The sequence below is a fragment of the Clavelina lepadiformis genome, chromosome 3 (assembly GCF_947623445.1).
Source record: "Clavelina lepadiformis chromosome 3, kaClaLepa1.1, whole genome shotgun sequence".
Lineage (NCBI taxonomy): Eukaryota > Metazoa > Chordata > Ascidiacea > Aplousobranchia > Clavelinidae > Clavelina > Clavelina lepadiformis.
This window is the reverse complement of record NC_135242.1, coordinates 18163398-18189993: the sequence shown is the minus strand read 5'-3', so window position 1 is coordinate 18189993 and position 26596 is coordinate 18163398. Positions and strand designations below refer to the sequence as shown.

The 26596-nt window shown below is 38.1% G+C and overlaps 2 protein-coding genes and 1 non-coding gene across 4 annotated transcripts; 1 reads left to right on the top strand and 2 right to left on the bottom strand.

The window, feature by feature from the left end:
- The first annotated feature begins 21 nt into the window (after positions 1-21).
- On the top strand, positions 22-26343 carry LOC143450597 (26S proteasome non-ATPase regulatory subunit 1-like). Its single transcript, XM_076951203.1, has 24 exons — positions 22-178; positions 342-459; positions 539-708; positions 903-1114; positions 1340-1576; positions 2286-2453; positions 2724-2888; positions 3018-3100; positions 3246-3336; positions 3596-3760; positions 3964-4024; positions 4168-4257; positions 4333-4430; positions 4603-4758; positions 4966-5030; positions 19538-19652; positions 19846-19962; positions 23229-23331; positions 23957-24126; positions 24586-24804; positions 25305-25373; positions 25535-25711; positions 25850-25925; positions 26049-26343. Exons 1-24 carry the CDS (start codon positions 160-162, stop codon positions 26123-26125), a joined length of 3021 nt encoding a protein of 1006 aa, XP_076807318.1. The 5' UTR covers positions 22-159; the 3' UTR covers positions 26126-26343.
- LOC143450458 (D(2) dopamine receptor-like) lies at positions 8442-14135 on the bottom strand. Of its 2 annotated transcripts, none has more exons than XM_076951017.1 (8): positions 13843-14135; positions 13546-13746; positions 11862-12116; positions 11158-11728; positions 10820-10979; positions 10596-10714; positions 9456-10066; positions 8442-9316 (listed from the first exon to the last, which is right to left on the bottom strand). In XM_076951017.1, the coding sequence occupies exons 1-8, from the start codon at positions 13961-13963 to the stop codon at positions 8874-8876; spliced, it is 2481 nt and encodes an 826-aa protein (XP_076807132.1). In that variant the 5' UTR covers positions 13964-14135; the 3' UTR covers positions 8442-8873. The 2 variants fall into 2 exon arrangements, with proteins under 2 accessions (XP_076807132.1, XP_076807133.1); XM_076951018.1 differs by having other exon boundaries at positions 8442-9313.
- Trnar-ccg (transfer RNA arginine (anticodon CCG)) lies at positions 17995-18067 on the bottom strand. Its single transcript has one exon. It is a non-coding gene; the product is annotated as a tRNA-Arg (tRNA).
- Positions 26344-26596: the final 253 nt, after the last annotated feature.

Sequence of the window (26596 nt, the reverse complement as noted above, 5' to 3'; positions counted from 1 at the left end):
GAAGTGGTATACAATTTTCCTTATGGCATTTTGAAAAATTTTTGTGTTGATTGCTTCTTACTTTTGTACTTTTATAATTCCTTAGATTTCACGGCAAAGATTATTTAAAACTGTTTTTTAGCTAGTAACGGTTAGTAGATAACATTTGGTACTATAGCAATGCATATTACATCAGCAGGTACATAACCTAAGATAATACGCTTTTTTATTTTTGTATGATGTTTTTTTTGTATTACTCTACCAATCTGTAACCTTTGTTAAGCCGGATTTTAATTTTTATTGAATAGTCAACATGCAGTATTTATCTTGTTTAATGTGCAGAAACTTGTCATGTGTTTTAGCTGGTGTAATTTCTCTTCTTGATGAGCCAGAAGATGATCTCAAAATTTATGCACTCAATCGACTGAATGATATAGTTCCGGAGTTTTGGCCAGAAATATCTGACCATGTTGAAAAGATGTATGATTCTACAATGTGCTAATAAATTCTTCAACAAGTTACTATTACAAATTTTAACAAATGCTTTTATTCCTTGCAGTGAAGTTTTGTATGAGGATGAATCTTTTCAACATCGAGAGATGTCAGCACTCCTTGCTTCAAAACTTTACTATTACCTTGGGTCATATGTAGATTCTTTGAGTTATGCTCTCTGTGCTGGAAAGGCATTTAATGTCAAGGAGAGCTCTGAATATGTTGTGACAACAATATGTAGGTCATTTTCTTTTTTTAATCGGGAAGAATAATTTTGCCTCACTTTAAAACCGCTCATCATTTTGTTGCTTCATGCAGTATTTATATTTCCGGCTTTTTGGTGGTTGCTAATACTGTATTACCATTTGTACTACTTCATAGTCTGAAGAATGCTTGTTAATACTAGTTATTTAATCTTAGTTCTGTTGCAGGTAAATGTATTGATCATTACACAAAGCTTAGGCAAGAAGCACATGATGCCAAAGCATCTGGTGATATGAAACCTGATATAGATGGAAGACTTGAAGCAATTGTGGATAGGATGTTTGATAATTGCCTGGAAGCTGGTCAGTACAAGCAAGCAATTGGTATAGCAATTGAAACTCGCAGGATGGATGTGTTGGAGAAGGCTATTCGGCTAACGGTATTTAAACTTCTTGCTTTGCTTTTTTACTACTAAAAACTAATATTCTAATCTAGTTCAAAATGGAATTCTTAAACTTAAATAACCTTTCCTTTTGCCATTGTTCTTTGTTCTATCTGCATTGAGCAATATTAAATGACAACATAAAGATTCATGTTTAAAGTTGATATTCGGTTAGTTTTTACCTTAATCTAAGCTGACAAGCAGATACTTTTATTCTTACAGCCAAATTTGAGTGAGATACTATCCTACTGCACAACATTGTGCATTCGTCTTCTGCAACATAAAGGTTTGCGTGAAGATATTCTTCGTCTTCTTGTACGATTGCATTCACACCTCGATTTAGCTGACACCACTGTATCATCACAACCCGACTACATCAATATCTGTCAGTGCTTGATATACCTAAATGACGCAGGATCAGTGTCAGAAATACTTAGAAAATTAATCAGTGGTGATAAGGTAAGGTTCCTTTTTGAAGAAACATATAATAGTTAATTTTCAATTGATTTATACCATGTATAACACGAGTGGGCAAACTTTTTGACCCTAGGGCTACATGGGGGTTGAACTCTATTTCTGCTGGCGCACTAGTACCAGGTCTAAGAGTATGTGATGTCATAATTGGTAGCCTACATGAATTCACCTGCAATCTTAAAAAGTTTTCATTGGTACTTTGAACAAAAAATGTCTGTGGCAAAAAAAAGGAAAAGTACACAGAAATTATCAGTTTCTATGTTAGCAATAATTACTGCTTTATATATATTTCACATACAATGCTAGGGCTTCTGTTACTACTGAAGAGAGAATTTAGGTCATCGTAATAAAATTTACTGATGACTAGTCAAAGTTGAGTAAAATTTGGCATGATTTGGTATGATGTCAAGCTTCACTGAAATTCTGTGCGAGCCACGCAATACACTTTGGTGGGCTCTATGCGGCTCGTGGGCCATTGTTTTGCACACCCCTAGTTTATAACATACACAGAAGATTGTATGTTACATCAAGTGTTATTATTTTGATCATGTAAGAATATTTTCAATGGGTTTCTCATAGCTAATGTTTTCATCGGTGTGGTTATAGTAATGACTAGTAAATATGTTACTTGATACTTCAAATGCCGTTTTAAATTTACTTTACCTTAACTTGTTAATGCTTTATTACTTCATAGGATCAACTCTCTTTGGCGTATCAGATAGCCTTTGATTTATATGATAGCGCAACACAACACTTTCTTTCTGATGTTGTACAAGCTCTTAAAGCTAGCTCTGCTCCAACCGAAGCGCCATCCTCTGCTCTCCCACAGACAGCTGAAGGTGAAAGTACAGCTACTGAAGAAGTAAGGATATGTAGGCATAGTGTATTACTTTTGCAGCTGGTTGTGTGACAAATAATTTACTGCTAAACGTAAAACTTGTAATACTGTACTCAAATTTCAGGCTTAATTTGTAATTTCTTTTAATCATCGATTACAAATGTGTTTTTGTGATATAAATTATGTGACATGCTTTTTGGTATTATGATTGTTGTACTGTGTATGTAATTAAGATGTTTATTAGGGGTTATATATATAGTTACAGTAATTACACATGATAATCACATCATACAGACACCAGCCAAAGCTGATATGTCAGAAGAAGATAAGGAGATGAAGAAACGGATTGATTGTCTCTCATCAATCCTTGATGGTGAAAAGAGCATTGAGCTTTACTTACAATTTTTGATCAGAAATAACCACGCTGACATATTAACGCTGAAAAACACCAAAGACCAGGTTTCTGAATATTTGTTTATTGATTAACTAAAATGTAAAGTGACTTAGTTAAAGTCAACTAATTAAAGTGTGTTGAAAGAAGATTTGTTAATAGTAGATATTTATGACTTTAATGTGGCAATAATTCAGGTCAGAAACTCGGTCTGCCATAATGCATGTGTAATTTCGAACAGTTTTATGCACTGTGGTACAACAATTGACACCTTTCTGAGGTCAGTATGGCTGTGTTTGATAGAGAATATTTACTGTACTTCTGTTTTTCTCAGTTTACCTGATCAGTTTAAGTTTATCCAATTTTCAAGTAATCATACGTATTGCATGTTTAATTTTTGGTCTTAACTAACACTGACTTTATAGGGACAACTTAGACTGGCTGTCTCGTGCCACAAACTGGGCCAAGTTTTCAGCAACTGCCAGCCTTGGTGTCATTCATAAAGGCCATGAAAAAGTATGCTGTAATTAATGCAATGCAATGTTTTAAATCTAGTACCAACTAATTGAGTAATGCTTACCTCATAAAGTAACAGCAGCTCTTGATAAAAAACTTTTTTCTTTTTGTCATTGTGCAATATATTTATATACTTGCGTTTTTTATTCAAGACCAGGTGTTTTGATAGTGATAAAAATTTATGAAAAGTTTTAGTGCTGAGTTTATTGGATTTTTCAGTCTTGGTGTTTTATTTAAGCTTAACTCATCTTTCTTATAGGATTCCTTGAACTTAATGTCAACATACTTACCAAAAGACACAACTAGTGGAAGCGCTTATCAAGAGGGTGGTGGCTTGTTTGCTCTAGGCTTGATCCATGCCAATCATGGTATTAAAAGTGTAGCTGACTATCTCCACAATCAGCTTAATTCTGCATCCAACGAGGTATTATTTTGCCCTTCGAAACTGATCAAGTATTTTATCAAACATATAACATTTATTATATGTGTTTTATCATTATAGTTTATGTGTGTTGCTGAAAGTTGACACTCATACACATAGCTCGAATTGAAACCCCGATTTTCATCTCTAACAACAATATATAATGAATAAATAGAGCTGATTTTGCCATCATTTTGTTATTTCAGATTGTCAGGCATGGTGGGTGCCTAGGATTGGGTCTTGCAGCAATGGGGACTGCGAATCATAGTAAGTCTTCTACTAGACGAAATGCTGCAATTGCTTAAATCAAAAGCCTCTTTGTGGACAACTAACTTATCCATTAGTTGACTGTCAATTGAAAATGCAAAAGACATTTGAAATTTCTAATATGGTAATCTTTTCAATGCCAGGTATCTACGAACTGCTGAAAAACAACCTGTACCAGGATGATGCTGTTACTGGTGAAGCAGCAGGACTTGCTATGGGCTTGGTCATGTTAGGCAAGTTGTAATGCTTTGTCTGTTTATCAGTTAGCATGACAAACAAATACAACTAGTCTATTCATTTGGCTGCAGGTTCAAACTCTGAACAAGCTTTAGAAGATATGGTATCTTATGCCCAAGAAACACAACATGAGAAAATCATAAGGGGGCTCGCAGTTGGCATTGCTTTGGTACATGATTATGTTTCTTGACTGGTATTGTGTAAATAGATTTTAGACTTGAAAATGGAGACAATGTTTAGTAAAAACACCACAAGTTCACAATAAAAATTTGTATAACAAAAGTTTACAAATTTACCTATTTATGTAGAAGAAGTTTTTGTAAACGTTAAATTTTTGTTAGGTTATGTATGGACACATGGAAGAAGCTGATACGCTCATAGACAACCTAATGAAGGACAAAGACCCAATATTACGTCGATGTGCGATGTATACCATAGCCATGGCCTATGTGGGGTCTGGAAGCAACAAGGCAAATAGGAAACTGTTGCATGTTGCTGTAAGTTAACTACAACAAATAAACGGAGAAATATCGTTAATATTTGCGCGTCCGCTAATGCATCTGTGAACATGCTTTATTTTAAAGAACTGCAACATGTCCGACTTAAAGTTTGGGTTGATTTGTAATAGAAAAGTTGAAACGAGTTTTTGATGATAGATTTCTAATGGCCTGCCGCATATTTATAACATATTATTCTCTCGCTAGGTGTCAGACGTGAACAACGATGTAAGACGCGCAGCGGTTGAATCACTGGGATTCATACTGTTCAGGTGACTAACTAAATAAATTTCCAGTTGCTGATTTGTATTCTTACATCATAGGAATTTTTTTGCACATTGCAGTGTTTCACTACTTACGTGCTACTTAGAACTGTGTTTCAGTGCTGGTGTGGGTTGTTATGTAACGTGAAAAAAATGAGATATTATACGATTAGAATCGATATTTTATTTCTTGAAATATATAATTTTATAAATAGAATTAAGTTAAGATATCTTCTGTTATGTGGTATACATTTTGCAAATTTACACTATAAACACGTTATATAGACCTTACTACAGGCACCTTGTTACCCAACTTGCTAGCGTAATTTTACCTAACATTAAACTTAACACCATGTTTACGCGCTTAGATGACATTAATGGGAAGCTTGTGCCATGTTTTATGTTGTGTTCCGGCATTTACTGACAAGCAGAAAGGACAAACACCCTTAAAGCTTAATAGTTGACGCCGACACCGTAACCGTTCATTGTGGGCGTTTTTTTACGATTTTACATTTTTACAGCGTAAGCTTTTTTCCTGGTACGTCGTTAAGGCTGTGTGTAGTGTGTATGGTGGCTTATAGTAACCGCTGTGGAGAAATGATTGGCTTACGTAAAGCGACATTTATGGACTGTATGCATCTTCGCTTTTCATCAAATCCGTGATACATTCCGCGCGTGTTTGATGCGTTTGTTTGTGGGTTGTCATGTTCGATTTGTGAACTCTGTAAAAGAATCTTTCCAGATTTAACTTGTCACTGTTTTCGAAAAATCTTCTGCTCCACGCGTCATCCATGTCTGTAAAATTGACGCGAAAGACCACTTTACCACAACTTATTTCGCTTGTGACCCTTATTTGCCTTCTTCATACGCAGGTTTCCTACCCGCGATGTTGTAGTTAGCATTCACTTTTGTGAAGTAACTTTCTGAGTTGCTCTTTCATGGTCCTATCCTTACACATTTTGTTGGAAGTTCGTTTCTTGTCTTATTTCGGTAGTCTGGCCTAGGTTGGCTGGTTGCATATGTCAGATCCACCGCATTATCTTTTTATCATATAGGTTTGCTCTAATTAGTTGGTTTAGGTTAGGTGATATTTCGCTTAAGTTGAAACTTTTGTAGAATTTTTTGCAAAGTAATACTGTATAAAAGTCACAGAACCAAAAGTGTTCAAACTTTCGGATAAAATACAGAATATCGTCTAAGCATAATACTTCAATAGAAATTTTTGCCAATTTGCATAGTTTTACCGTTAATTTCTTAGGGTATTTTAGTTTATCTCAGAACAAAGCGTATACAATGTAGACGTAAAATGTCTCTTGTGTTTAAACACTGGCATGGGTCAGTAGATAATTTGGTTTTTAATCTAGTCATCGTAGTTTCCCGGCTTTTATTTTGTCATTATGTCGAAATAAGATACCGGGTGACGTGGCGCTAAACAAATGCCATTACTGTGGCTGGAACGATTTTATCTCAATATAAAGTTGACTCATTGTCGAAGTTTAAAACTTAGACTGAAACAATTACCCTTTCGCAAACCCTTCTGTTTTTTGTACAGTCGTATGTATCTAAATACTCAGCCATAGTAGTTGTACATCTTTTTTCCTAGATTGTATCTACTTTTCCATTTGCGAAACGCTCTAGGCGTCTATTATGCCACGCACTGCTGACTTGCTGTGTATACTGTATGTGTGTCAGTTTGCTTGAACTCATTGTATAGCGGTATCAGCTAAAGTTTGAAGCCAAACTTGGTGGGGAATATTGTTCTAAAACTTTAACTTAGAAACGTCTCAATGCTTCATATTTCTTTGTCATTAATCATTAACTGCGGTCGGCTTTGACGAACATGCGCTGTGGCGTTTACATTTTAAACTTAACCGCGATTAAGCTGCTAACCTGGCGATGTAATTTTGTTGCGAATTTACTGAAGGCCATAAGGAGACTCCGAGATATGAAACCTAGTTTCATAGCTTTGTAATTGCTCTTGTTGAAGTCGTGTTCATTTTGAAGGTCCTTCGTGTTCACATGGTTACTGTAGTGGTGTGTGTATGCAGCAAGCATTCCTGCAAGCCACGAATTAAACCGTTTTAAAATTTAATTTTTATGCTTACGTAGTTTGTGACGTAATCCAGAACACGCAAAGTGACTGGCATTGCATGTTGAGGCTTTGATCTTTATGCAGCTGAAAGGTATTTATCATCCCTGCGAGTTTATCAACTGCGTTTGCTTTCCACGTCAATTCAAGCAATGAAATATTTGCAGCCTAATCCCCGTATACGAGAGATCACCGCTAGAGAAGGTCAATTTTGTTTGCAGCTCAACAAGGGCGACCCTTATAAACAAACTCCAATGTTGTAAAAATTTTACTTCTCGTAAAAGTGATCTCATAACCGTCTATGAACTTTTGTAAGACAGGTTTATGGCTATCATGGTAAATAGTTAAAAACCTCTTGTGTCCACAGATGGTGATTGAATGTTGTCTATCTGGTTACTGTTAATGTTTTTATACCTATTTTTAATTTGTTCATTTTATTCGCAATAAAGCTACGTGAAAGGGTAGATTATTGCTGGACAGAGTTTGCTTAAAGTTTTGTACAGTAAAGTATCACTTGAGATTTGCAATTCCAAAAGAGAAATTCGAATGTAATTAACAAGTAAATCAACCGTCTCACTCTATTCAAGAGGCTCTTTAGAAGGTCTTGCTCGATAATGACATAAGGAAGCGTTACGTTCTTGTTAACCCCAATCGGTGACCCCATTTGAAAAAATTAAAGAACCAGCATTCGTCCGATCGTTACAAATGCGATTACGCCGTGAAACGTTCAATAAGCGTTAGCTTGCCTTAACTCAATAATCTCCAGTTGATGCCTTAATAGCCTTCCAAAAGCATAGCGACTATGAAAGCAAAGCGTTGCGCAATGCTTGATCATTATTATCACCGATTGGTCTTACAGCATGAATTAATCGTTGTTTGAAACCTTTTTTTCGATCCATGTAACGCATATTTCATAAACTTTTTGTAATTGTGTGTTACATTTACTAGTTTTTTTCACAGTATGATCTTGAAGTAGAAGATCGTTCAACTAATTGTGTAACGTTTGCTGATAATGCGTTTGCCTACAGTGGCAGTTTGCAGCTCACAGGAGAATTACGACGGGATTTATTATTTTCTTAGTCTAACGTGGATGCGGGCGGTATCATAATCTTGTATCATGTACGAAAGCTTATTAGTTGTGGATTTTCCATGTTTTTTACTTTTTCTTGTACGAGGTTGCACGTGTATGGTCGCTCTCCAAGATCCGCCTAGCAATACCATAAATACAACCGGATTGTAACCGATCCCGTCAACCTGTGCTTAATGCGCAGACTAAATTGGATCTGGTAGACGACCGCTGTCTGTTTTGATAAGATGTTCAGCGATAGCAATACGCCACTTAATCTGTTTAATAAAAACGAAATTTGCTACAACGAATTTTATCAGAATGGCGGCAATAATGGCGCATCAATGTTACAGTGCATTGCAAGAAAATAAACCTACAGTAGAAATAAAACAAACAGAAACAAAACGGAAAGATAACCTTGTAGAAGGAAATTGTTACATCTTTCAACATGCTTCTCATAACACCTTTGATAAAGAGTAAAACAATAAAGTAACGGTGCAGAAAGAGTCATATTGATCAACAATAAAAGTAGTGTGAAGAAACTGAACGACGTGCAAAATAAATGTTCCAACGAATCCTCAATGTTCCGCAATTGTGACTAGGTATATTATTTTCAACGAACTGGCCCGATGTTAGGTGGAATTTGTTTGTGCATCATGAATATTGCGGCATTCAATGTTTGAGGTTGTGCTGCAGGTTAAGTTGCAATTGCACCACGAGGCAAATAATCAAATGATGCACCCATCCCGCTATCTTTTCTTGCGACCTTTCCGCGTTTCTTTATGAACGCAACGCGTTCCTTCAGACAAATTTCGACATGCCCGTTCGGTTCATTTGGTGTGTTTTTATTATTTTCAAGCCGAATATTTTCCACTTCCTTTAGTTTGAAATTGTTTATTGGTGATTCATTTTCTTGCTCTTCATGGCCCGCTTCTTCATGATCCAAGTCCTCACGTGAAATCTCATCTCCGCTGAACGCATTGTTGTCATTTGCAACATTTGCTCTCTGGTAGCTTTCGCTTGAGCTTTGCCCATCAGACCAAACTCTGTCCAAAGACGAGGATGAAGAAGAAGCTGAAAGATCGGAGAAATCTTCTTCCTTGGCGAGCCATGTTTTATCATGAGTAGATGATAATTCTACTAAAAATAAAAATCATTTCACTCAGTCAGTTAAGTTTATAGTTGGACATAGATTCTTGTGAATTTATATTATAGAATATAGATATTTTTATTCAGGATGTGCTCCAATATTGGTCACGGCAAATTTTTATATATTTACCTGCTTCAGAAATGGCAGGAACCAACGTTATCAGCTCTATGCAGTCTTGTTTCGAGTTAAGATCGCTTTCTGAATGCGGTCTCTTGCTGCGTTTTGAAACCATTTTCTGAACGCCTGATATCGGGTTGCTCTGTCTGGAAAGTTTCCTCATGGAGCAGGCACTCTGTATCCTGTGAGTTTTGATCTCCAGATTGGTAACGTGCCAGGAGCTTCGAATTGAACTTCCACAAACAAAATCATTGGATGAAATTCTTGGCAAGTTTTGCAGTTTCTCTTCTCTCATGTTTCTTGCTGCTTTAACAACGTTGAGCCAAGCTTCCTCTTCCTCCATATTTCCCTGATCTTCAAAGTCTGTTTGTGTTTCCTTAAAGTTCACAGGCTGCAACCTTATGGATGACTTTGACGATCTTCTATGCCCGGAACTTACGAGGCTGCGTACAGATGTTACGGAGGGATTCTCTCGGCTGGAGTAGGTTCGCCTCAACGGTCGTTGTTTCACCTCGGACCATCGACCTTGGAGGAGTTTGAAGAAGGTGTTCCGGAATCGACGACTGAACAAGGTGTATACGCACGGATTGACACCTGATGAAACATAGCCCACCCACACGAACCTGGACATAAACAAGATCTTAAATTACCCCAACCATTACATCAGGGAATTTTAATTTAAATATTAGCGACGTCTCTGGTGTTCTGTTAGCGTTGTCAATTATTGTGGGCATGTTTTTAAGGCCTAAGAACGTCCTAATGATCCGTATCTACAACTTGTTTACTACTTCCTAAACCTAAAGAATGTCCTCGCATTGGGTACACGTACCGACTTTCCTCTACGTGTCTTTCATTGTCAATCAAGTTGAACAGCGATCTGGTCAAATGCACTATCTGTTATTATTGTCATGGTCACGACGCAAAAACTTGGCGTCAAAAAATGCAAGACCTATGTAATATGTATGTAACCTATGTAACCCCAATCGCAGCGAAGGGCCGCTTGTTTTTGTACGGTCGCAGGTAGTTGCGTGATATCAAACCGCTGTTGTCGGGTTGATAGTCAGCTATGGAAGCGTTTGGTCAAGAAAACTAAAATCGATTCTGTTATAATGTTGTTTTGATAAAGGTGTCACACCAAGTGCTTCTACTTACCAGTTCATACATTCTCCCATGAGATCCTGGTCGCATGATGTGCATAGTCTGCTCAGTACGTTCGTAATGAAGAAGGGACACCAGAAAACGCAGAAAAGCACGAAAATGAGACCCAGAACCTGAATAGTGAAAAATTAATTTACACCAAGTTTCTAATAGTATAGTTAATACCCCCAACGAATATAGATGTAAAAATCAATGGGATTGTAATTTTTGTACAGCACCTTTGATGCTCTTTGTTCATTCGTGATGCTCGCCATTGCTCTGTTTTTGAAAGAAGTTGAAATTCGTCTCACCGACGACGAGTACTTCTTTGCAAAAATCTTTCCTTTACGTTCTGTGGGACTACCGTTAATGCTCTTCGCCGCATTGTTGCAAGTGCACCTGCGAAAGTTAAAAATATGCCATGAATCACGGTACCGCGCCTTGTTTGCTAACAAACATATCTTCTTATTTTGAACTAAACGTTATGGTAATTTTTGTGCAGTAATTAAGCACACACTTTTTTAGCAGTAGTATTGACAAGTTGAAGTTATCGTAATTTACAAGTTTATCGTCTTACGTTTGTTTCTTTCCGGAGTTGGAATAGATCCAACATCTTCCAAAAACTCGTCCGAGTCCGACAACGGATTGAATTCGTCGGAGTGCTTTGGTGATCCGCAATTTCGATAAACAAGTAGTTTTTTCTTTTTCTGTCTCAAACTTACATCCGCACGTTTTACATGACTCTGTGGACGATTGTCTGGATACTAACTTTGGCCTGAGGCTGTCTGTCATGGACACGCTCTCGTCGTCCGAAATAAAATGCCCAGCCGGTTTCCAGGACTTCTTCGAATCGTTGCTGCGCGAGATTGATGTTTGATAATTATTTTGGCGGCGTCCAGCGGAACGTCTTCCCGCGTACGAAGGAGAGGTTTTCCCGTTGTATACCAGCATTGATGAAACTAGGCGAGCTTGCTTTTGTAACGTTCGTATAGTCAATGTGTACATAATAAACATGATGACCAGTGGCAGGAAAAATGCCACTAATGATCCGTAAATAGCAAATTCGGGAACGTTGATAGCACACATGTCGCCCACGAATAGATTCTCTCTATCTCGTCTTCCGATGATCGGCAGTGGAACAGCAATTCCTGAAACGATAGCAATATTTATGAACTATAATTTTAACTACAGTATACGGGCATGTTACTCAATACAAATCTATGTTTTCGACAATTTATCTAAGATGTCAAAATAACAATGTGATAACCAATCTTTACTCACCGAATGCCACCGTCCACACCAGCAGTATTCGGCTTCCTACTCTCTTCAAAGCTTTAGAGCCATCCTCTTTCGAGAAATGATACCCATTTAGCTTCCGACCGTTCTGGCCCTGTCTTCTGTGATCGAAGGGCCGGGCGAGGGCCATGTACCTGTCCAGGGAGATCATGCAGAGATGCAGGATAGATGAAGTGCTGAAAAAGACGTCCAACATCGACCAGATTCCACACAATCCTTCACTAAACGGCCAAACATAGTCTGGAATAAATAAACAAGATTAAACATAATTGGCTCAAGGGTTTTACGACAATATCACGCCGTATTTCTCCGTTTGGAAAGGAGAAAGAACTATAATGGAAAATCTAGCAATATCGACAAATTTTTAGCAGCGCACATCATACAGTGCACCATATTCGGTTGCTTGCGCGACGTTGTTTTCAACCTTGTATTAGACAAACGCACCGACCCTTACCGACCGTCTGATCCAATCTTATCATAACTGACATTAGCGCATCACGAAGCTTGGCCAAAACTCGATTATCTTTGGTAATATCAGTCGTGTTTATGAAAGCAAATTACATGGACCGACTTGTAATCCCAAATATTTTGTAATTAAGTTTTGTATTGAAAGAAGAGAACGTATTGAAACTTCGTTTTTATTTCGTTTATTTGTTGTTTATTAATTCACTGAGGTTTTGAAAACTGGACTTGGCGCTCGAAAGAAATTGTCGTTTTTCATATGGTAATATTATTTTAAAATGGTCAAAATGCAGAAGAATGCTGTTAACATATTCAATGTAATTTAGCGAAATGTTACGAAAATTGCAAATTACATCTGGAAACGACAAATTTTTGAAAATAGGTATAGCTTAGAAAACATTGAATAAACGGCATATTTCGCTCTTGCTTTGCTTTGCGTTACCTTGTGACAACTTGAACGCCACCACAATACGTCCTTGTGTACATAAGCACGCCGCCTTTTCACCGATTTACTGAAAGATCGAACCAGGTCCGGTATCCCTTTGCGACTTGCAGAGGTCGAATGTGTGCTTTCACCATAACCTGATGTGCCTTTGATATTTAAACCGCAGGATTCGATCATGTCAGCTTTTTGTTTGAACACTAAACTTGTGGCCAAATATGAATTACAGGACTTTTATGTGCGCTGAAAAACGCTTGGTAAGTTTTCCCGACTTATTTCTCTGATATTTCGGTCTGCGTTTGACAAGCGGAATTTTGACCTGCGGCGTCTCGGTAAACGTTTAAACAATACGTGCTTTTAACGCAAACCTTAAAGTTCATTCTGTAGGATTCGTGGTAATCCCTTTGTCGAATACTTCGTTTTCATTTTCTAAATTTTTTTACGTTCTGGTGGATTTTTACTTCACCATGGTTTAACTATTGTTACATTTAATAACTCCCTTGATTGTCACTCTGTGTATATGGGCGGTGAACAATAAAAACGACTGCATTTTTATCTCGACCGCCCATATCGGGTCTTGTTTTGCAAACTAGATACCATTATTCCCCACCTAAAGTGTGATATAGCTAGGTGGTAAACCACGATGTAACAAAGTAACCGACGTAATTTTTTGAGTCCATATAAGCTTCGTTGTGTTGGTGGCCACACCACCCCTATGTCGAATCGGTATCTACCAAGTTACAAACATTACTGCACTCAACTTACTGTTAATGATCATTGCTAGGCTTGGCGGCATCACAGTTAGTGCCACTAGCAGATCGGCTACGGCCAGGGATGTTAGAAAGCAGTTGGTCGCGCTACGCAATTTTCGGTCAAGAATGACCGCCATTATGACCAACACGTTGCCCATGGCGACCAGAATTATGATTGGAATGATCCCCAACGCTCCCCAATTAAGGGGAAGGTCTAAAAAGTATGAAGAATTATGAAAAATAAAGAAAATTCGGCTTGGATTAAAAATAGAAACACTGTTGCGGCAAATTTTTTGAGATAAGTATTTACCTTGCTGTCCTTGGCTAATGTTTAGTGGCAAACTGCTGTGGTTAAGTTCAAGGCTACCCGCCGTCGCATTGTCACTCAGCTTGGCGGCTAACGCTGAGTTCTTGTCGATCAGAAGTCGCATCGTAATGCTCAATTAATTTTCTTCTGTAAAATTTCCAAATTTTTGCGAGGATTCACTCTCTGGGTAATCCACTGTACTCTGCGTAGTTCTTATATGATATGGTTTCAAAATTAACAGTTTCAAACAGTAATTCGTATCGACGATTTCAGTCAGCTGAATTCACCGATCTCCCATATCTGTAAAACAATTCAATCGTAATAAACATGCATTTACCAAAGATGTTAGCCACAGACTCAGCGTCTATCTTGCCCTGAGCTCAAGTCGAAACTGTCGCGCCACGCTTAGATTTGTCGATCATGTTGTGTCAACGCGGCCTTTTTCTCCCATTTGGAGAAAAAAGACTTGTCTGCGATCAGCGAATACATTAACTTTTTTGTTGTCCATGGTACACAAAGGAATTGCCCTTAAAGTGTTGTTGGTATCGTAAATAATTAATTTATCGTACCAAGCTCGCTAATATGCAAAGTTGTGTGTATGGTGTGATTTTGTCGAAACTTTATATGAAAAATATCGTCAATCATGTCCTGTTTTTTCAGTGTGAAACGAGTATAATGTCATTTCGCGCGTCAAGCAAAACTTATCATGCTTGTTTTTCCAACTTGAAGTATGTCATATCGAAGTGTTGCGTGGCCTAACATAATCCAAACTAACTGTTACTTTATCAAGGATTGTTCGTAGTTTCTTTGCCCTGTTTGTTTTCACCTGGCCTGTAATGTACCACAAAATTCTCCCCCGTTGCGTATAGGTAACCCTAGACCGCCTAAACGTATCCCTAGGGGGTGTCATGTGGGTTCGGTATCCCAGCCTTGCTATAACCAACAGTCATCGTGTTGGAATGTTTTCACCAGCACAACCTTCAACCAAACAAAATTGTCTACAACAGACTTTTTTGTAATGAGTAATTTTAAAACTATCATTTTTAAGACGTTTGTCTTGTGCTTTTAGATTCTTTATTTGTGAGTGTTGGTAATATATTATACCGCGTGATACATAACGCTATTATTTGCTCAATTGTACAAAAATCATTGACGTTCATTAACGCAACTCGCTGGTTATGTAGATTACGATGAACCTATATTTCAGTTCAACCGCTCTTGGTTTAGTTTAGGTTGTTGATAGAGCTACTGTATACTTCAGAAACGTATTGGTTTGGACAGGGGAATTCAGGAAATGTACATTGTGTGTTACCAATGGCGTATTTAGAATTGTGTTGAAGGGGAAAAGACAGAAGTTTTTAAAAGCCCTATCTCAAAATCCCGCTTTTGTCCATCCCACCCAAAATATGCGAAGCGCAAACATTTCGGGTTGTTTCGTCTCAAAAAACGCTTTAAAATGAACTGCATTCTCATATTTAGACATACAATAGTTGCCAATTTATAGTGTACAATTTGAAACGCCTTATGCAAGGATTTTGAAACGCAGTATTGCCGTCTTTTATATGTTTTCCTATAGGTGATAGTAGATTAGTGGTCGTAAACAAGTAAATGCAATGAAGGAGGAGAACGAAGACATAAAAATGCCTCTGACCCCAAAAAATTGGGTTCGTGTGGGGGTCGTGGCCCAATTCCCCCCCCCCTAAATACGCTAATATTTGCCACGCATCATCATTTTTGCGTCTTTGTTGGGTTGGTCCTTTGCAGGTAGGTACGTGTTCTGACTACTGTGGTACTTCGCAAAGTGAAGTCCTGCAGGTACGGACTCGTCATTCATGGTATCCAAAAATCTACACATGACATCTTACAACCGAAACAAAAATTTGTCGCTAATACTATGTACCAGACGGAAATTTGTTTTACCTTACTTGGTGCAACTAAAATCACGTTATTTATTAGCCTATATCGTTTTACGCACATCGTTTTGCCAATATACGTCATCACACGTAACGTCAATAGAAATCAGATAAACTTTTGTCTCGCGAAACGTGATACGTGTTTGTACCAGGCAATGGCACGCTAAACACTGTAGGAAAGTGCATCCCTGTTGTGTACATTGTTTGTTAACAATTCAGTTGGATACCACGAAGTTTTCGCCTTGAAGCCTTTTGCGACATTGCTGTTATCTTGTCGCAGTTTCAGTATTTAATAAAATATTGTGATTGTGGCACCGCGAATATTTAACCGATATTTCCGGACTACAGTGAGACCTCGTTAATCCGGACCACTTCGTTTCGTCAAAAAATGTCGGTTTAGCGGGGTATCCGGATTATCGGAAAGTAAAAAATCAATCAATCTTGCAAATGCAGCACCGTGTACAAAACGCAGTATGCACCTTACTCCAATTCTAAGTACCGACTTTCTGGCTGGACAGCAACTAAAATAAAATTATATTTTTTGTATGATCCGACCCAGTGTCGAACCCCAGAACCACCGTATTAAAGACGAATGCTCTCCAAGTGACGAACATTCGGCCGCAAATCGGTTTGACAACCGCTCTTGCATGGCGAAGCATTCCGGCGGGACCAGCAGTCTTGAACTTTCTTTGACCTGTTTCCAATCTTTGCGCAATGCGATATCAAAAGCTGATAGCACGATTGAGTTGCAGCAGTATGTCTTCAATAGATTGCCGCACTCAACCGATGTAATGTACGTATTTTTTTGCGACCGCGGAAGCGTTGTTTGTTACTGTTGATGAACAATTTATTTTTTCGTTTCTAAAATACTGTAGAGTATTTCATAGTATGACTAAAAAGCTGTGCGGCTAAAATTTTTTACAAAGCGCAATGCTGTACAGTACTGTACTTTTGAATCATTAAAGACCGCAACGTTATTATGCGTAGATAATTGGCTATTGTTTCGTCAACTAACTACCCAGTGTACATAGTGTATTAGGACAATCGTGAATCATTTTCGCTTAACTGTTAATAATCCGGTTTATCGAATTTTATTGCTATTGATTTAGCACATTTGTTCCAAAACTTTTGTGTCGGAGTCGGACAGTGGGGTTTCCGGATTAAAGGGGTAAAATGCATGGAAAGAAATCCGTTCCCGGCAGTTTTGTGTCGGATAGCGGGGATTCCGGTTGTTCGGGGTCCGGATTAACGAGGTCCCACTGTATTCTGATTACGAGCGGTTTGCGTAGTCCCTCGGAGACTAACTAGCCAACTAACAATGCTTTCTGGGTTAATTTGTCCAGCTCTGTTATGTACGCCTATGATCTGAACTCTTGTGACACACAAGAGAAGACTTTGAAATTTAACCGATTTCTTTTTTCGAAAATCAAAATATTGCGTTTTCAGTGAATTACTTGTTGAAAATGTTAAATGTATTGCAACTTGTCTTCACTTGAGTAAGTGTGAGTCATCACTGATTGCCGGAAGATTAACTTAGTTTAAACCTCGATTTGCTTTTGCCTGTTCATTCAGGTCAGAACTTCCAAGCCAAGATTTTGATGGGCCGTCATTTAAATGCCTTCTCAGCAGCATTATACTGAGTGAAATCATGCACAAAACACGAATCATGGAATTATTTTTAATGCGATTTCGTAGTAATCACATTTAATTTTCTTAAGCTAAGCAAATCGAGTCAACATTGTTTTGACCGAAAATCAAAGACGCTTATATCTGCACCTAACTAAATTTAGTTTCAATTTCAGTGTTTGGATGGAAAATCTATTGCACAAAGTGACAAATTGCAACACTTATTTTCTTTAGTTGCTTTGAAGAAAGCGTTCCCCAGTTGGTTTGTAAGGCAGACTGACGAATTTGTAACTGCTTTTATTTGCAGTAGGCTAAAAAGTATTTTTACTTGGAAGTGACCATTTCACTGTTGTAGGTCACCCAGCCTGTTGTTAAAGATAGGTGGTTAATGGGTATGGAAAAAGTCTTTATAAAATTCAAGTTAGGTTTAAAAGAAACTGCAAAAACTCGCTTCAAACACACGATTTTTTCTGGTGATTTATTGGCAGACTTTCTACTCGCAAGAAATTCTGTACACCAAGTTATAAAACGTTCGTAATACCACCTGGCACAAATTTAAACTGCATGAAACTTTTTACCATTTCTATGGAAGCCAAACCATATACAAAAAAAGTAGCGACCCTGATGGGACTCGAACCCACAATCTTCAGCTCCGGAGGCTGACGCCTTATCCATTAGGCCACAGGGTCGATTGTTCCCGCAGTGTTCAAAGACGGTGTTTTTCTCATTGCCACAGCTCAACACCTGCTTTTAGGCATTCTGCATCTGCATATAATTGCGCCTTTCCTTTTCATCGCTCGAAACACAGCCATGGATTTCAGTTGAACTATTTAAGTGTTATTATTTTAATGTTGTACCATACATGGTTTGTTGTTTAAAACAAATCTATTTGATGGTTAAGAATGATAATAACACACCTTTTCGCGTTGACGTCATGTAATCTAATTTTTAAATACGTTTTACTGAAAATAAACCACTACGAGTCCTACATATCCAAAGCAAATCTCTAGTCGATTGTTTCAGTGACGTTTAGAAATTTTTGTATCTAGGCTATAGCTTTTATTGTGATTTTCTTCACTTTTTTTTTATATCGAATACGTATTATCGGGCTAGTAACCTTTCTGTAACCTAATTTATTTTCGCGAACTACGCAAAACCTGGACACAGGGCGAACATCCAGGGATTTTCTCAAGTTTTTATTTAATCAGGTATATAATGACAAGTCACCTGCTAAAATTTGAATGTAGATTTGAAAATTAATTAAGCTTCCCAGGCGAAAACAAGCCAAATGTGGATATGTGAAACGGATAAACAACAGTTGGCAAAAATACCTTTTACTTCATGTGCACTCCCTGTCGTAATAAAATTGAGCGAAAAGAGGTATATTGATTGCTTGTGTTAATGCATTGCACGTCATCCAAAAACGCTCTTTTAATTTCCTCGTCTTCCTCTCCCATTTCCTGCTTTATTCAACCAAACCTTTTGGATGAGTGAAAATCATTTTCCCTACTTTCTGGGTATAACCCAAGTCGTTCGAAACTGTTTTTCTTTTTCGGCAGAGTTTTGTTTACAACCATGCCTCACCGATTTGTGGTGGTATACTTATTTCACTGATAATGGAGTAGTCTTTTCTCCATACCCCCTGCCATTTGTACTGTGTTGTACTTTGGCGGTCGCATTGCGACATGCCAATGCTATGCAGTTAATATTGAAAGAAATTGACAATAATTGAAATGATAATAATAATAATGTAAATAAAATTATAAATAAATTTAACTAATAAATAACAACAGCAACATGAATCTTGCTTATAATCGCCTGCTTAAATATACGGGGTTTCAAATAATCGGTGTCAAATTTTATCAAAATTCTCAGAAACGAAATAATAAACGCTGCATTCGATGTAAGCAACACGCATTTGAATCTAAGCTGTCACTTTCTTTTCATCTGTACGAATTGTTTGCACCCTTCTCTATGGCCTATGGCTATGCTATGATACTATAACATATATACCACAAAACTTTTGTGTCATATGCTAATTGCCGCCATAAAGCTAAGATAACATTAGCTATTAGATATAGGCCTTGTACAAGATACAAATTAACACTATGTAAATATTTTTCACTTTCCCATCGTTAACTCTCTAAATTATTTTACAGGACTCCAGAACAATGTCCGAGCGTCGTGTCTCTACTTTCGGAGAGCTACAACCCGCATGTCAGGTACGGATCCGCCATGGCGCTGGGAATATCGTGTGCTGGCACTGGAAACAAGGTGAAGATTTCTCGATATTCAGTTAGGCTTAGTTTGAAATGGTTTTGAGAGACAAACGTGGCAAATGCGCGTTCAGTTGGATTGGTTTGATACCAGCCTTGGATTTCACCTTGCAGGTCCAATCTACTAACGCTTGTCTAGAATAACTCGGTATAAAAGCCAACACCTAAACCTGTGTTTTTTGGTCCTGCAGGACGCACTTGGCTTGCTTGAGCCTCTAACCAGTGATTCTGTCAACTACGTTAGGCAAGGCGCTCTAATTGCATCTGCTATGATCACCATACAGCACACCGAAGCCTCCTGTCCTAAGGTATTTGCATCCTTGGTTTACTGAATTCATCAAAGACTTCCGAGTTAGTAAAAGTCGTTTATTTGTAACAACGGAACCTAACGTTAATTTTCCAGTAACTACCTACAATGCGTATTTCGAATCAACCAATGCAGTTACAGTAAGAGTATGCGTAAACAAAGTGTCGCAATTACGTTTGTTGTTCGGCGTAAGATCGCTATTTTCTGCTGAACGTTTGCTTTTTGGTAAGTTAATCGGCAAATATTGATATGTTTGCTTTAGACGTGCTACTGCCTCCTCCGAATTAAAGCGTCATCGCTTGCTTAACTCCTAGCTTTCCTGGTATTCTTTTTGTTTTATTTGTTTCACAGGTTTAGGTAATGCAGTATTAGATAATAGACTTTGCGTAATCGATTTTAAACTCTAAAAATATGTAGCTATACATTATGTCGCCCGACAAACATGTTTTTTAGCTTCATTCCATGCTGTTGAAGAAAATGTGTTTGCAGTTTCGCGAACTCAGTAGCACGCACACGTAGCAACAATTTGCTAAAATATTACACAACTGTACCGACCTACGGCAGGTGGTAATACTGCCTTCAGTTTGCAGATTTGTTCTTGGAATTGCAGCAACTGAACATTTGCACCTGCAAACTCTCACCTGCCCTACCCAATAATTGAAAACAGAATAGTCATCGACGAAAAATCTAATACCTACGCAGTCTGTACAAACCTTTTGAATAATAACCGCCAGGAAAATTTCTTTTTTTGCATCTTAGTTCCAATTCTATGACCGTACAAGTACATGTTATGACGTGTGCATGCGTCACTGTGAAAGTTAGGAATCGTTCATAGGCGTATTGTTATACTTTGTTTAAACTAGATTTTATTCCGATAGACTTTTGGAAAATGGGGGTGTGTTTGACGGACAAATAGAGATGTACGAAGGACGATCTTGCATACACACATAGGCTTTGTTTGACACTTCCAATATTTAACTTTTTTCTTGGTTTGCGGTAAACCCCTTCCCATACCATAAACAGCGTTTCATTAGACGTCTAGTGACTCTTTAGGGCTTAGGCAATGTTTCTACTTTCTCCGCACGCAATTGTTACATCATAATAATAAACGTCACTATGACAACATCAAGTCGGAAGAGCTTTCAAGCCCTCTCTGCCTTAGTTAACCTGCGCGGACGTGGGAAGATCCCGTTCAAGATTCAATGGCAATTACTCATGAAAACAGAAACAGTGCCCGCACTCGGAGTTGATTTAGTCAAGAGTTTGTCGCGATAACCAACTTTTTCACTTGTTCCGTTTTTCGTGATCGCTTCAGGTTGGGTTGGCCTACGCGTTTGGCGTTGTCCCACACTCACAAAGACATCTTGACCACAAGCGACTTTGTTTGATGCCATTGTGTTTCCTCCTTTGTTATTTTTGCGTTGACATAGTGACGTCAAATGGAGGCTCGTGCCAAGTAACTTTAGTATTTGCGGAAGCCTATTTCCAGTAACACCCGCACGAGGTTTATATAATAGATATCATCCGTCGTATTTTGCTTTGTTTCACTAACTTCCTGAAACTCACTATCAAGGTTTGGGACGTCTTATTCGTGCTTGCGGTGTGTGTGGGATTTAATTTTTGTTTGCTCTGGGGATTAAAAAACGAACTAAGATTGCTAAGCCCTATGAAGTGCTATGCGCGCTGCATGTCTTCGACGTTTTCTCCACTTTTCAAGCACCAACTGGCGTCATTCGACGACATTGTTAACGCTAAATTTAGGACCACATTGGGCACTTTAAACGTTTAAACGATTCAATTCATGACGCTGAACTGTTGTATGTAAGTTATTTTGTGAAACCTTGGAGGTCACGCGAAGTTATTTTCTGCCAAACAAACTCTGCCGGGATGGAATAAATCTCTGCGCTCAGTTGAATTGATGTACAAGAACGTTTTAAAACTGGCAACCTTGGCTGTCGATAGCATAAGGTAAACGAATAGTCCCTATGCTTGCTGCTGTTGCTACTGGCTGTAAAACAATTGCAAGCATTTCTTGCACTGCAAAATGTCTTCCTAATTTGGGTGGGAATGCGATTGAAAACCATAATTTGCAATCCCACTGCGCTTGATTCTGAAACTACTTTAGTTGCGTAATTGACTCCCGCTCTATGATTCCCCGCATACCTCTAAAAGTTAATTGGCATTACCATATGCATAGAATGCACCCTCCCACATGTAAAGCCAAAGGTTTAAAATAACAGCACAAACACTTTAACAGTAAGTAATAAATATGATTTCCCCAAAAGCTTTTGCCATAAATACAACCAAAATATGACCACAGGTTATTTTAGCCAAATATAGAAAGTATCGTCGACACGATTCATCATTGTAGGGTTAATTCGACACCGATATGGATAAAAATAAGTAGTCGGGTTGAGAGAAAAAATTGCAGTTTGAGATTTCTTCAAGTCTCTTTTTCGTTTTTTTCATACTACGACCGCAAAACTTTCCTATTTTTTTAACTTACTGATGACATCCCCTTTATATCATGTCTCACGCAATTTCTTTATAAAATAAAATAGTAAGAGAAATGCTATGTGGTAAATACGTACACAGAATGTGATATAATGAGCTATTTCAATTCTAATCTGGCTATTGTTACGTTGTTTTCTGTGGCTCAAAACTAGAATCATTTTACGTAAAAGATTTTCTAATTTGGCAAAAATATAGTTTGTGAAGAACATAACCTACCGTAATCATATCTATACAAGTTTCCAAATTGTCTCTGTCGTTTTCCTAAGGATTTTAAACAAGTCTTATCTTTGTTACCTCTTATAACACTTTTATTTAAAGTCAAAATTGTAGAATCAATTGGTCACCGGATATAAGTAAGATCACGATTTTCCTATAACAGTTTTATTGAAGGTGCGCTGGGTATCCTCTGATCGTGTTTTGTATGGACTGTTTGAAACTATTACGCCTGTAACGACCAAAGCATTGTATACATAACCTCATGCGAGTAGCAGTATGGCTGGTTTGTCGCTGAATACTAACCATGTTAAATTAACACAACAATGGCAATATAGATTTAAACTTTCTTTGTAAAGTGAATGGTTTTGTAGAACTGTCAAGTACAGTATATCGTCTGTATGATTCTGGGTAATAATTGCAGGATGAAACTTAACGAAAAACTTCAGCTTACTTTCTATTTTACGTATTTTTAATTTACATCCCATTTTAATAATTGCGTTTTAGTTATTTTTCATCAAACACATTGATGTCTTTCAGGTGAAAACTTTCAAAGAAATTTACCGGAAAGTGGTCAACGATAAGCACGATGACGTCATGGCGAAATTTGGAGCTATACTTGCCCAGGGAATCATTGATGCCGGTAGGTTACGTAAATACAGTTGCACGAGATTTTGAAGGTTAGTTCGCTTGCAAAACTCCCATTTTATAGACTCAGAGTTAGTCTTGGCCTTTTTTACTTACGCTGGAATGTAAAAAGTCGGATTTACTTAATCTCAGATTAAACTACGTCAAGTTTACGTCACACGAGCTACTAGCGTCTAATGCTGGGTCATGAGCGGTAGTGTAATATCTGGCAGTAAGTTACCGTTCGGTCATTGCCTCGTGGCAGAAGATTTATTAGAGTATACCAATGCTAATAAAATTGTTTTCGTCAATCAAGAAGGCCAGCTTGTCTTCATGAATCGTTTCCTCAAAGGTTGACACTGGTGTATAGACCGTGTGCAAATACCGTACCGGCACTGTATTGCGTGCAGCGCAAGGTGTTTTATCCGAGTTTACTCCTGGTTAAAGTTAACCCAACTGTCTGCTCCCGACTGCATGCCCTTCTTAATTTCAAACTTCGAAAGGGTTGAAAACCTCTTTGGAAGTGTTTATTGAGAAACAACCTCACTGGTCAAGATAGAAAATTAAAATTGAAAGGCCACGACAGCTTGTTGGGTGCCTTTTGCTTATATTTTTGCGACTTCATCATATCCAATTTGTAGGTGGCCGTAACGTCACTCTCTCTTTGCAATCACGCACCGGTCATGTGAACATGTCCTCAGTCGTCGGGATGTTGGTCTTCTGTCAGTTTTGGTTCTGGTTCCCGCTTTCTCACTTCCTGTCTCTCACTTTCACCCCGTCGGCCATTATCGGACTCAACGCCGATTTGAAAGTGAGTGCTTTCTCCTTACTTAATGTAGTTATCTAATTAGCTGCCTCGCTTGGGCAGGCGCTGGCCGCGACTGCGCATCGAGCTAGACTGGATGTTTAGACTCGCCATGCTCGTTACTTTGTTGTTAAAATTTGACGGACGCGACAGTGGTTGGAATTTAACATTTTAGAACCTGTGAAGTTGTTTTTTCTTGTTTGACTGTCTTGCGAATCCTATTTTTTGCTTTAGTTTCCGATTAAGTTTGAAACGGAAATGTCAAAGTGGGATGCCAGATCTACAGTATATCAAATCAACTTTTTGGATGTTTAAAAATTGGTTATTAACAATTTTTTTCTCTATTTTTTTTAAATTGGGGTAATTGGGTAAATTTGACGTATTTCTTATTTTCTCCACACACCCGATGAAGTTTTCTGCGTAACAACTGTTCCATCTAGCGACTTATTTTTTACGTACTTGCAGATGCCGAAAGTTGAGTTTCGGTCAAACGCCAAGCCAAGTGTGTACGCTTACCCAGCTCTGCTCGAAGAGAAGAAAGGCAGAGAAGCGGAGAAAGTGGAAACTGCTGTGCTATCAACCACTGCTAAGGCTAAAGCGAAAGAGATAAAGAAAGAAAAACGCAAAGCTTCTACATCAACTTCTGCGTCACGCCCAAGCACGGTGGAGGAAAAAATGGAAGTGGTAAGCAACTGTTGTTTGAAGTTGGAATTTTTCGCTAATGCAATGATGTATGGCGTCTTTGTCTTGAAATTACTATATGAAGTGACACCTACGTACATGACTGTAAACACTTTTACTGTGTGTGCTTTCCTACATCCTTCTATTTCGTACTGTTTTACGTGGACTGTGCGGCATGTTTTTACTTTTAGTGATGACATAAAGTGTGTAACTCATTCACGCCCGGGAGTGGGCTGCATGACACTTTCGCTACTGCTATAACATGCAATATTTTGTTAATATATCCGTCAATGTAATCTGCTTATTTTAATCGCTTGTTGCGCGAATTCTGCATTAGTTGGAAAGGTTGTTTCGGTATCTGGTGACCATAATTTCCAAGCATTATCATTATTCATTGGCATTAAGTTCAGAATTTAAACAAAAGTAACTTAAATTATGTCGTTTCAACAGAACTTGCGTGTATGGCACTGGATTAACTATATCGGTTAAACTTTTTGTTTCAGGATGAAAATGAAAAAAAAGTTGAAGCTAAGAAGAGTGCCTCAAAGCCTGAAGCAATGGAAACTAATCAGGTTCTTTTCCTGTGCTGATATCAACTGTATCTAAAATGTTCATCGTTTAAGGCTAAGCGAAATGTTGAAACTGAAACATGTAAAAACACGGCAAAACTTCAACTGTCGAATCGTGATTTGATATTAGTTTGTTAGTTGTTTGATGTTACTTTATTTTGCAGACCGTTCAACCTTCCACTAGTTCGGATACCAAGAAAAGTGAAGCTAAAGATAAGGAGGCAGCCAAGGACAAAGAGGAACCACCTTTTGAAATGGTAAAAAACCCTTGTCGGGCAATTCAACCTCAACTGAAGGTGGTTAGCATGCCTGAAGACAGTAGATACGCACCTTTAAAACCAGTAAGTACATCAGACGGCATCAATCTGTCGAAGTTTAGAATCAGGTATATTTATCACTCAACAAGTAACGGGAATAAAAAAACTACCTACCTGTTAGTTGTAACTGACCTGATGTGGTCATTGGTCATGTTTGTTTAGCTGTCCACTGGGGGAATAATCCTGTTGAAAGATAAGAAGTCTGGTGAACCGGAGGACCTGCTTGAACCGGTTTTGGGTAAATTCTTATAAAGATCTTTTTAGCATTTGCATCCATTATTCACATTTGACCTCGTGCTCTTAATGAACATCTATGAGTAATAAACTTAAGTGAACATGATTTTTTTCCATGTCACCTCAGCATCTGGTCCCAAGAAGGAAGAATCTGATGAGTTGGATGAACCCGAACCACCTGAGCCGTTCGAATACGTCGAGTAAACATCAAGACGTCACCATTACGTCATGTTTATGCTGTTACAGTTTGAAATTAGTTAGAAGTCTTGCAGCTGGTTCAACAAAATTAGCTAAATGCTCGTGTTAGTCTTACCAGTGATTTACTGCTTACAGAAGAAGCTGCTGTGTTGGCTTTGATGTCTGTATGGTGTATATCGTATGCCCTGTAATAAAAATTGGAATTCAAATATTTACACCAATAATCCATTGTGTTTCTCGTAATTAGGGGTAACTTGACATTTTCTTGTCCCAAAGTAGATCTACTTTTCAAAACATCTGCCACCAACAAACGAAGGTGGTTTATTTTTCTTAGAATTTGCTGTGAACCTGCTTGGATTGCTGTCAGCGGCCCTTCTGCCTTTTATCGCGTAAAGAGAGCAAGTGGTTGCGATTGCATTTTCTGCTTTAAAATGTTTCATCAACAATTTCTTTTCCAACTCCTTGCATTTTGGTTAC